This window comes from Argentina silus, assembly GCF_951799395.1.
Source record: "Argentina silus genome assembly, chromosome: 8".
Classification (NCBI taxonomy): Eukaryota; Metazoa; Chordata; class Actinopteri; order Argentiniformes; family Argentinidae; genus Argentina; species Argentina silus.
This window is the reverse complement of record NC_139662.1, coordinates 13816681-13829017: the sequence shown is the minus strand read 5'-3', so window position 1 is coordinate 13829017 and position 12337 is coordinate 13816681. Positions and strand designations below refer to the sequence as shown.

The 12337-nt window shown below is 46.4% G+C and overlaps 2 protein-coding genes across 2 annotated transcripts in view; both read right to left on the bottom strand.

The window, feature by feature from the left end:
- ifrd2 (interferon-related developmental regulator 2) overlaps positions 1-5225 on the bottom strand; it is an 8681-nt gene extending 3456 nt beyond the window's left edge. The window contains 4 exon segments of the mRNA XM_083676057.1: positions 150-180; positions 182-267; positions 3532-3594; positions 4766-5225. Of these exon segments, the coding sequence (XP_083532183.1) occupies positions 150-180; positions 182-267; positions 3532-3594; positions 4766-4805 (220 nt within the window). The 5' untranslated portion in view covers positions 4806-5225.
- Positions 5226-6675: 1450 nt separating this feature from the next.
- On the bottom strand, positions 6676-11631 carry amt (aminomethyltransferase; the record flags this gene model as incomplete). Its single annotated transcript, XM_083675855.1, has 9 exons — positions 6676-7045; positions 7246-7401; positions 7636-7816; positions 8095-8240; positions 8416-8494; positions 8761-8892; positions 9045-9125; positions 9801-9968; positions 11509-11631. The coding sequence occupies 9 exons, from the start codon at positions 11629-11631 to the stop codon at positions 6867-6869; spliced, it is 1245 nt and encodes a 414-aa protein (XP_083531981.1). The 3' UTR covers positions 6676-6866.
- Between the last annotated feature and the right edge of the window lie 706 nt (positions 11632-12337).

Sequence of the window (12337 nt, the reverse complement as noted above, 5' to 3'; positions counted from 1 at the left end):
CACACACACACACACACACACACACACACACACACACACACACACACACAGTGGCAAAGGCAATGTAATTGCAGAGGACAATCTCTTGGATGATGCACCTGTTAATAATGGTGTGTGTGTGTGTGTGTGTGTGTGTGTGTGTGTCCCACCTGTGCCCTCCTCCAGCACTGAGGCCGTCTCCACTGGCACTGCTGTAGTGACTGAGCACATCTGACGCCAGATCATCATCACTGGCACCAGACTCTCCCTTCACCCCATTCTTCCCCCCTGAGAGAGAGAGAGAGAGAGAGAGAGAGAGAGAGATAGAAAGAGAGAGGGGGGGTGAGAGAGGGGTGAGAAAGGGAGAGACGTATAGAGGGAGTGAGAGAGATTAGTGTTCGGTCAGTCGCTCAGCTGTCTGTGTCTGTCAGTCATGATCCTCTCCTTATAGAGAGCAGGGTCTATTCTCTACCCAGTGCTGACACACACACGCACTCACGCACGCACGCACGCCCGCACGCCCGCCCGCCCGCCCGCCCACCCCTAAACACTGGCTGACAATGGTCATCAATAACTATCAAGGTCTAAACACAAACCCTTGTATAACCTTTATTAACCTTTACATTAGTGAGTGTAAACTAACTACCTACAAAGACTGGGCCTGGTTCTTAAAGTGAGATGTTGGTTTTAACCCACTGATCCATCTATACTACTTTACCATTCAAAAGGACTATTGACTACCTGGTGGAAGTCTGTGATTCATGTCCAGTAGGGGTCATAGTGTCCAGGTTGTACTGTGTAATACTGTGACCTCTGAAATACCCTGAGGCAACCTGACTGACCGCACGGACCACACAATGAACGGCCCCTCTCTGGACCAATCACGTGACTGGAGCGCACTAATCCTGCCTGCATTAGAAAGGCCTGAGCCAGCAGGACCCGGGTCCTAGCTCTGTTCATCATCCCCCCGCCCCACACACACACAAACACACACAAACACAAACACACACAAACAAATACACACACACACACACCTCACTCACACAGATCTATCCTACCCTTCTTGCCTAGACACACACCTCTATCCTACTGAAAAGGTTACACTTTTTTTGTAGTTTATTAGCATTAGGTATTACCAGTGTAGCAGGATTTCGGCGGGAGGGTATACCGGTTTGAGAATTCTGTTACCGGGCCAACTCTAGTACCTAGTACCTAGTCTCTCTCTCTCTCTCACACACACCCACACACCTATCCTACCCTGCGGCTCACACTCACTCTCATACACACCTAGCCTAACCTGCAGCTCACACTCACTCTCATACACACCTAGCCTAACCTGCAGCTCACACACACACCTATCTGTCTCTGCCTATCCTCCCACATACACACCTATCCTGCATAGCCACACACCCACACCGGGGGGAAGTTGTCACTAGGCACTGACCTAGGGTCAGATTAACAGCATTACTCCATAACTCCTAACCTCAACTAACATAGGGATAAACAAATAAATCTGACACAGGATCAGCTCCTAGGTGTGACTCCCCCACCGTCCACTGTGAGCAGCCAGTCATCCGGCCTCACCCTGCCCGGGCAGAGAGCTGGGTTACTGGGCTAAAGTTCACCAGGCTGACCTGGTCCTGAGGGAATCCAGCTGTACAATCACCTCCCTGTTCAATGGCTCTAGAGCTAAGGGAGGGACGCCTTTCAACTACACCCAGGTCTCAAAGGCAAGGCTACAGACACACAGGTCTCAAAGGCTAGGCTACAGACACACAGGTGGCAGAGGCTAGGCTACAGACATACAGGTCTAAAGGCTAGGCTACAGACACACAGGTGTCAGAGGCTAGGCTACAGACACAGTACTGTCGTGTCTTCAAGCTAAACGTAGAGAACATATGACCTCCACGTAGTGCACCTTTGTATGACCTTCTACACATTGTCAATGGCTATCAGGAAGAAAGTCCACTTAGACGTCACTAGTGAGTCCGTTTATACCCAATACTGAGTCACTCTCCCCAGTGACCCTACCTGTGTTACCACACTGGGTGAAGTGGGTCCTTATCACAGTCACGTGACTTTCTAGTGATCAACCTTGACCCTGCTACACAGAGCATGCATGTATGCATGTATGTCTGTGTGTGTGTGTGTGTGTGTGTGTGTGTGTGTGTGTGTGTGTGTGTGTGTGTGTACTATGTTCCCTTCAACCTCACGTGTCAGTCTATGGCAATCTTTCCACCTTTTACATAACTGAACTGCAGTTATGCCAAGGATGTGGGGGGCGGGCTTGAGATGACTGACAGACGTGTCATCTATTCTGACACATGCAGTGAGTGAGAAGGGCGGGGACTCACTGTTGCCATGGCTGTTTGTTCCCATAACGGAAGTCATGAAATCACTCACACACACATCATAATACAAAACCAGGGGAGGCCGATGGATGTAGTAATCGGAAGACATTGAGCCGTCCTCCGATTTCTACCTCCACCAGCCTCCCCTGGTCTCCACTGCACCAGATAACTTGACAATGTGACACAAAGTCACAGGCAGCAGCCAACAACACACTTGGCTATGTTCCGAGATGCACATAGCTTACAGCATAATGAAGCAATGTACTGGGTCATGTGTTCTATGCCACCGTGGGTAATGAAACACAGCCATGCATAAGCAACTGCTTTTACAGGGTTACTGTTAAACTAATCTTTTTAGACCTCTTTTTTTCCCTTTTTAGTCAACTTCCTGTTTGTTGCTCGAGGCGAAAAAGTGATTATGGAGCAAGCCTGCAACGACTGCAATTAGACACAACAATTCATACTTGAAAACAATACTTAGAACATAGAGCTGAACATCCACAACAGTACAGGCTGTGTGAGGTGGGAGAGCTGACTCTGAATGGTAATGTCTGGTTGGAGAGTGCCATGCAGCAGTCTGAATACAGCCTCTATACAGCAGCACTGAGGTCAGGGAGTTGGCTGACAGGACATCACAGCCAGGGGAGGGGGTGAGGCAGGGAGGGGAGGGGGTGAGGCAGGGTGGGGAGGGGGTGAGGCAGGGTGGGGAGGGGTGAGGTTGGAGTGGAGTATGGTCATGTAGTGGTACCAAATTGATAGCAGGAGAGAGAGAGGGAGGGGGATAGAGAGAGCGAGAGAGAGAGAAAGAGAGCTGACTGCTGGGAATCTGGGAATGAGACCATGAGTTACTAGTCTCAGCCAAATGCTAGACACCTCAAACAGCCACTTAATGTTCATTGCCTTTGAGGTTGCCAACCATATAATTGATAGGTCTACTAACAACTTCTGCTATACTGCCATAGTCTCATAGTGGGAGCCATGCATGATCTTATGGATGGACAAAAATTCTGTCTGAACAGTAGAGGAAGAGTTAGTCCCGTGGGTGGGAAAGCAGAATGAGGTGCAGATCAAGCAGGTTGATGACAGCCAATGATGGAGGCACAGTAGACAGGTCCAGGTGATCCAATGGTGAAGATGAAGGTTCGGGGGGTGGGGGATGGTGGGGGGGGTTCAAGTTAGGGTTCAAACTGTGCTGCGTTACCTTTGAGCGACAGAGGGCCCTTGGCTGACAGCTGACACTGTAGAACCTCCTGTCTGAGGGAGCCTGGAAAGGAGGTCAGGTGAGGGGGGGGTGGGGGGGGGGACGGTAGGGTGACCATGGAGGAAGAGATCATTAGACACTAACCCTCCTCATCCTGCTGTTCTCAACCTCAACAACTCACTGGTTTTCACCAAAACATTCTGCTTCCCGAAAGCTTTGTAGCACTAAGATTGTTGGCACAATGCATGGACAATCTACTTGAAAACAATAGTATGCCGGACAACATGTAATTTGGAGGCTGGTGCTACTTTTCTGAGATTAGAGGAACTGGTCATGTGGCAAAGCAAAGGGCGTTTAGATATTTAGCGTCCGCTAGCCTATCTATGGTCCAGTCCAAACCCCGACCACGGGGATATGTGTAGGACCCACACGTGAGGTGCACTACCCACAGCAAGCCACGACCGAGCGGGGGTGGTACCGAACGCCCTGCCAGGCACATGCAAAGCCCTGCTCCGCCCGCCCAAATACAATAGAAAGCAAACACAGCTGGGCTCAAAAACACTGCATGACTCTCATTCTAATGTAAAACAACTGCTACCCATTAAAATGGGGAGGGGGGGGGGTCCCTGCCTAAAGAAATGACCTCACTTCACGTGCAGTCTTTTTTTCTAGATTGACACTCTTGCTAAAAATAATCCCAGGGGCAAACGTTTTGCCTTTCATGTGGCTAGATTTAGAGCAGGCAAACCCCAGTTGAAGTAGTGAATGAGCCGGGGAAATCATCTGGGTATTTTTGCTATTTCATGTCATGCCAAATGATTAATATAACGAATCAAGTGGCAAGTCACGAATCCACGTTGCTTGCACTGAAAGGAATGTCAATAGTAACTGCAGAAAAACACTGCCTGTAAATCTATAACTAATGCCCACACATTTAGGTTGCCTTGCCAATGCCTTGCATAGATGGACATTCTTCTGCCGACACACACGCTAGCCGACACTACGCTAGTTGGCAATAATGAGCAGTTTGCTTAAGCGGCCGTTATTCAGCTAGAAGCTAGTTCTGGCTGTTTTGTTTTCGTTCAATATGGCACACACAGATTCTGATTTTGGGGGAAATAAATGTTATTAAGCTAGCTAGTTTACTTCTACACTGTCATGATCATCTGTTCACACCTTGAACTAACTAGTAAACTACCTAGCAGTTAACTTCACTCAAAATATATTTGCTTACCCTTATTAGAACTACGTTTCCCTTTCTTACTCCTTGGCATGTTGCCAGTCCCAAGGTTTGACCACCACTTCCAAGGAACGGCGGCAGGACCCCCCGATTGCTACCCCAGTGTCCCAGGGGAATAAATAATCTTCCAAAGACTTGTCACAAGTCGTTGGAACACAACAACGCTGCACGAATGTGTCCAAAATCTTGATTTGCGCGATGACACAAAATTTCCAAAACTCAACCCCCCACTTCGTGTTTTCAGAAGCACCACCACGTTTCACCTCCTCTTCTGTCGTGGAGTTAGGTTGTTGTTCGGGTCGAAGAACGTCAGTTTCTTCAACGTTTGAGAATCTATTATCTATGATTGTCTCCGGGTAACCGATATCTAATGCCAGGTTGAGAGGATATATATTTTTCAAAGTGATTGGGACGGAGTATCGAGCACGTTGCTGTTGCAAATTCCACCATCTTCTCCTCGGTAACCGATGTGAGACCGGGCAGGCTCCACCTCTTGGTATACAGAGTAGGGGCGTATGGGAACTGTATTCATTTGATGAATTCCACCCAACTCCCAGACATGTGATATCATATTCGATTGAAATACAACTCCCATAATACCCAAATAAATCAGCTGTCAAAAACTTGTTTGGGTTTGTCTGAAGTCTGGGGATATCTGAGGACTTCCCCCTGTTATGTGGGAATTATAACGTTTTAAAACAGTTATATAAATGTCTTTTGAGGTTGTGGTGGTCTCTTACGTATGAATTGAGGCATTGACGATTCGGGACCATAGTGATTCCACAGTGTGTCGTTCCCCCCCCCCCCCCCCACACACACACACATCAAAGAAACACATGATAAGGAAAATCTTTTTCAATCAAGTAAGACAGTCTCAAGTGTTAGTGGGACACAACACATTAATCAACCACAACAGTTTGTAGAGTTTGGCAGAGAATGTAGATAACTAGAAGGGGAAGTGTAATAAATTGTGAATTACAACCTGACACCATATAACATGAGAAACAGCTATTCTATTAAAAGCCCTGCATAGTAAAATTACCTATATAAATTAAGGCATTAATTCACAGATAAATGAACAGACAGTCTGGAAGCTGTTTAGTAAACATTATTTCAGGACAATATTTCAGTAGTACAGCTCAATAAACACCTAAATTAGTTACAAGTAAATCAAAAGTAAAAAAAGTAAGCAAAGTGCAAAAAGTTATTTCAATTATTCAGCCTAATTGAAGTTGGATAAGAGTGTCTGCTGAATGACTAAAACTGAAAAATGTACACATAATACTGTTTAGCATTTCTGTAATAATAACACAAAATAATAATCCAGTGATGTTATAACTAGGGTAGTGGTCCAAGATTAATCAAATTAATATTTAAGAGATCACAGGGATTATTTGGAATCATCTGCAAAGTTATTTGGTCCTGCTGATATATCACTTTGACATCGAAATGTAGTCATTTAGTAAACAACATCTATGTCACTGTGTCAATAAACCTGCACATTTCAAGTTCCGATTCAACATCTCATAATGTTAGAATATAAAAAAAGGATATGCACACTAGTCTTGTAGTACATGTGAGGTGTGTGTCCCTTGAGTTTACAGAGCATGCGTTATAGAGCAAGTGAAGCCTTTGCCGTGTCAGTAAAACTGATATCTGTGTCTGTATCATGTCCTTCAAACCATATGTCTCATTCACACACCCATGGTGGACCAATCACAACAAGCCTTGAATAACAGCAGTGTAAACCCTAATCTTAGACAGAGTGAATATATTTGTATAGTTGAGGGGTATGGCGATGACACACACACACACACACACACACACACACACACACACACACACACACACACACACACACACACACACACACACACACACACACACACACACACACACACACTTTCCATTACTAGTGGACTTGCAGTCCTTCAGGTTTGAGTATCATTGCTCAAATTGAACACAGGGGGGCAGCACCTGGTAGACTGATCTCTTGTAGTCAAAGAGCAGTAGAGAGACAGTCTTGTCTTTCTGGTCAGGTGACTGTCCGCTAGCAGTCTGATGTCATAGGCCAGGCGTCCACTGACGGACAGGCCTACTTGCCAGAGTAGTAGTTGGTCGGTACAAAGGGCATCTTGCTGACGACCGCCTTCACCGCCTTCTTCCTCACCTCTACCTGTATGGCCGTTCCGTTCTTGCTGTACGCCGCATCCACGTATCCCATGGCAATGTTCTGTTTCAGGCAGGGGGAAGGGCAACCACTGGTGACCTCACCTGAAAGAAACCCAGAAATTAAAAAAGAGAGCAGAGAGAAAATTCATTTGTGATCTACAGTGAATATTCTCCATTGAACATGATCTTTAGCCCAAGCTTAACCAGGGTCCAGATTAATTAGCCCTTTGATTCTTCAGTAACATATTTGTTACTGTAGTTTAGTATCTTGTACTTGTATTCACTATAGGAGCTTCTCTGACCTATGACCTTGCCATCGGCGCTGAGGATGGGGGTGTGCGGTCTGACGGGGGGTCCGGTGGACACCAGGCCCACACGTTTCCTCTGGGTCTTGGCTTTGATCTGAGGGACAATAATCTCAGCACCGGGGAAGTCCATCGTCTGACGCCGCCGCTTGCCTGTGTGACGCAATCACACAACCACATGATTAAACACAAACAACACACACGCACACAATCACATCGAACACGAATAAACACACACAACACAAACATGAACAAGCTCTAATCAGTACACACACAATATTCTGGCGAATACAATAGAATACAATACAATAACAATTGTAGGATTCACCTGAGTTCCACTTGAGCCACCTACAGTCAAATAGAATAGAATAGAATAGAGTCAGTCACCTATGGTCCACACCAGACTGGCCTCCACAGGGGTGGTGGTCTCATCAATGTCATTGCCATAGAGACATAGCCCCGCCTCCAGCCTCAGACTGTCACGTGCGCCCAGCCCGGCCAGCTTGACCTCGCTATTGGCCAACAGACGTTCCGTCAGGGCGACCACACCTCCCTTGGGCACTGAGATCTGAGGAGGAGGAGGAGGAGGAGGAGGAGGACAGGAAAGAAACCACACACTGGTCTAAGTGCTTAGCGTGAAGGGCCTGGGGCCCTAAGGCAGTAAGGGGCCCTATGGCAGTAAGGGGTTTCAGGGTAAGACAGTTTGAAGAGTGAGGTACATAGCACCTCCACTAAGACCCACCTGTACCCCCCACCTGTACTACATTCTGGTCTTATTGCCTAGAATGTAGGGGGGCTTAGTGTGTAGGGGCTAGATTTAAGTGAGAGACCCCCACTAAGACCCACCTCCACCCCGTCCTCTCCAGTGTATCCACAGCGTGTGATCCTGCAGCCCTGGATGCCAAACAACGTGGCCAGCGTACTGGTCATGAAGGTCAGCTTGCTCAAGTCGTCTGTCAGCCCCGGCTGGAGCACCCGAGCCATGGACGGGCCTGGGGGATGGGGGGTGGGGGGGTGGGGGGTGGAGAGGTCATACACATGGAATGGAATGACAAATGGTATCACACGTGTTTGATGTGCATGATCATTCTTGTAAAAAAAAAAGTCACAAGGTTTTCTTTGCTATTAGATCTATTATGCGGTCTTTGTTGCCAGTGGAGAGCTCACCTTGAAGAGCAATCAAAGATTCCTCCAGAAACTCCAGATCCACATCATGACCAGCAGCCTTGAACTCTGCTAGTTTGGCCTACAACACGCACATAGAGAAGGGATCAGATACAGATCACACACCACACACCACACACACACACACACACACACACACACATCCACACACTCCATGACCAGTAGGGTTTAATTGTCTACTCTGTGACAGGAAATACACACACAAGCATGAGCCATCACAGTCTGTTCTACAAATCCATCAACTTGGACTCACAGGCAAGCACACACACGCTCCCTGGTGGTAACTGAATGAATTGCAACTGCCTGTCTGACCACTGCTCTACTAACCTTCATGTTGGCAGAGTCCTTGTCGGCACAGCCAGCGTTGGACACTATGTAGAGGTAGCCCTGGTCTGTCTTGGTGACAATGAGGTCATCCAGAATCCCTCCCTTCTCATTGGTGAAGAGGGAGAGGCTGCCCTGGGGAGAGAGAGAGGAGGGAGAGGGGGAAATTAATTTGGAGGAGGAGAAACGTTTGTGCGTGTGTGTGTGTGTGTGTGTGTGTGTGTGTGTGTGTGTGTGTATCTGATCCCTTCTCTATGTGCATGTTGTAGAGAGGGTTTCTTTCTCACCTGGTTGTCCTTCAGCTCTGCAACGTCCCCAACGATCAGAGACTCAATGTACTTCACTCTGTCCTTCCCATGGACTTTGCTCTGGAGCAGAAACACATTAGATGCCACAGGGACAGCGAATACAACTGTACCTTCAGCTAGATGAGATTAGGGGAGGGAAGCCAGTCTGAGTACTGATGGGGTGATGGGTCATTCAAGACAAGTCGAAAACTCAGAAATTCAAGCTTAGAGTGGGAAAAATCCATTTGAACAGCCCCCCCCAATTCGTAATTAAGTGGGAAACTCTGATCATCCTTTGTAGTTCTCTGACGTCATGGCAACTAGAAAGCAACCACAAGCATGGCAGGATTTTCAGAAGTTTACGCTAAGTGAAGTGGAAATATAACAATAAAGTTTTTCGAAGCTGCAGTTTGTTTTTGTGCATGAAATTCGTTTTGTAGTTGTAAATGTATATAACTAGCCATCACCTGTGGGCGTTCATGTTGTTTGGAGTTTTCTACAACAAATCACTTGAATACTCCGAACTTCCGAGTTGGTCATGAATGCACCATAAGACACAGTGGTAGCATGCCTACTGCTCCATTATTATTACCATGGTTTCTGATTACAACTAACTGTGACTGTTGCAGTACAGAGTCTGATTCTTCCCATGAAAACAAAACAAAAACTCCTGTAACATGACCCTACCTATGCAAACCTAACCTGCACAGAGAAAAACTCTATTTCCCATGAACACCTGCCCCTTCTCCCTCTCACCTGAAGCATGTGGCTGACGTCAAAGATGGAGCAGTGTTGGCGCGTGTGCATGTGAGAGACGATGTGGCTGTCCTTGTACTGGACTGGCATGCTCCAGCCCGCAAACTCCACCATCTTCCCCCCCTGCTGCCGGTGGAAGTCAAACAGTACCGTCTTCCTCTGAGCCGCCTGGCACAAAACATCGTCAAAAAACATTGTATAGATTATTAGACTGATAGAAAACACTGTTACTAAACCTGAAGTTAAGAAGCTGCCTTCTTCAGGGTTAGTAACAGTGTTACAGGGTCAACCAAAAAGTCGGTCCAATAAATAATTAGCATCACTGACTTTTAACCGCCAGCCTGCACCTCACCAAACTATGGTGTGGATTTTCTTGTTTTTTTTGTTTGTTTTTTAACAAAACCTGAAGTGACCTCCAGAAAAAATTAAATTATTTTTTATTCTATTCTATCCCATTTGTAATTCATTCATGGTTGTGTGTTAGATGTTCTAGCTCAGAGTCTTAGATAGCTGTCAGGAGGCCGGAAATTCCGCAAAGACCAACCTTATCACCACCTTTCATATTAGGCTAATAATAGCCACAGATAAGACTAATGAAGCAGCTGATAGAATCACCCAGGCTACCGTGATCTTTGACCCTCAAACCAGCCGCTGCTGGAGCTTATCAGAGAGCAGTGCACTCTGGGGGCCGATCTGGGGGCTTGTCTGCTTTATACAGAGCTGTGGCGAAACAAGTCCAAAGTCATCGCTGAAGTCTGAACTGCACCTCCAATCTCTAACGCCTGAGAGGAGAACTATGTACAGACACAGGGGAGGTTGCTGGAAGTAGAAATCGGAGGATGGGCTCATTGTAATGCATGGAATGAAATGAGGAACAGCATCAAACATGCATTTGATACCATTCCTCATTCCATTCCATGCATTACAATGAACTGTCCTTCGATTTCTACCTCCACCAGCCTCCCCTGACCATTCACTGACGTCCGACATAAGTGTTAAGACATGAGAATGACCTGGTGTGACTTTCTAGTGGGATACTGTAGCCTTGGGAGCAAAATATTTCATTGTCAACATTTGACATCTAAATCAAAACATACACTTTAGGCCTACTGTGTATAGGCCAGTGTATGAATGAATGGGACTCTTATTCCTACTACTACTACTACTGTGTGTGTGTGTGTGTGTGTGTGTGTGTGTGTGTGTGTGTGTGTGTGTGTGTGTGTGTGTGTGTGTGTGTGTGTGTGTTGATTCAGTGGGATTCTACAAGAGATAACTAACGGAACTGAGGCCTGGCTAACTAACCCCCTGACAGAAGCTTCTCCCGTGCTTTTAATAAAGTCATCATCTGCAGCGGCCAGTGAAGCGAGGGGGATCTGTGAAGGCTGGCGGGCAGTCGGATGGGACAGATGTACATTTGCGATGCATGAGCGAGTGTGACACAAATAACTGAAAATAAAATGACAATTTTTGCATCTCACTTTCGCAGAAATGTATATTACCTTTAGAGACAAGTTTGGGTTTGACTGTAAAAATGGCATAATTTGATCCAATAAATAAAAAGAGATCTGAATTATTATTTTGAATGTCTCTATTCCCAACAAAAGCCAGGCCTCCTGCTTGTGCAAATCCTTGATAATCGTCAAGTTTTGGATGGCTTTACTAGTAAGCTGCTGCAGAAGTTTGCGCAGGTTGATGAAACCGACCGTACCTCTGAAGTTGAAGCATGCCTCTCCTGCCTCCCCGTTGATCCGAGTCCAGCGCTCCGCAAGCACTCCCTCGGTACTCGGGAACCGAATCCGAACCGCCTGCAAGACAGCATCCGAGTCCACATCTTGTTTTTCCTTTCCGAACAAACCCCAAACACTCACGTTACAGTCACACCTCGTTGTTGCCAACTCTTTGGACTCCGCTCTTGGGAATTGTGCTTTCTCTGCAAAACAGCGACAGTGGCAAGAGCGAGGGATTTTGGGAAATGTAGTGAATTAGGAGGATAAGTAAGAGAGACCCAAGTGTAGGTGTGATGTACCCAATGACTATATGTAGGGCCTGTGTACGGCCTGTCTGAAGTGATGCCACCTCTATGTAAATGTCAGTTTGTCACATTTTCTCTATGTTAACCTACATGATTCTACAATAATGACAGTGATGTAATGACGCAGGAAATGTGTACAGAAAATAGCTGAAGTTTATTACATGAAATAGTGTGAAGTCATTACCTTTCTTTCCACAACTAATTTCGCTTCCTCTGCTGTATCTCACACTGTAGGCCTATTTAAATTGTTTTCCTTACATTGTTGTGAAAGTATATGTTTAGTTCTATAGTCAAAGATGATATTACAACTGTTTCCATTAGGAAAAAAATACTAAAATATTTGGTCAACTTTCACTTGTCCCTGTGGTGGTCTGTTGCTTAGTGTATCTGCTCTGCCCTCTCTAGACTAATTGTATCATCCTTTGGCCCTGCGGCTATTTATATCCGTCCGTCCGTCCGTCCGTCCCGCCCCCGTCCCCCCATTCCAGCTGCTATTTTAGGGTAG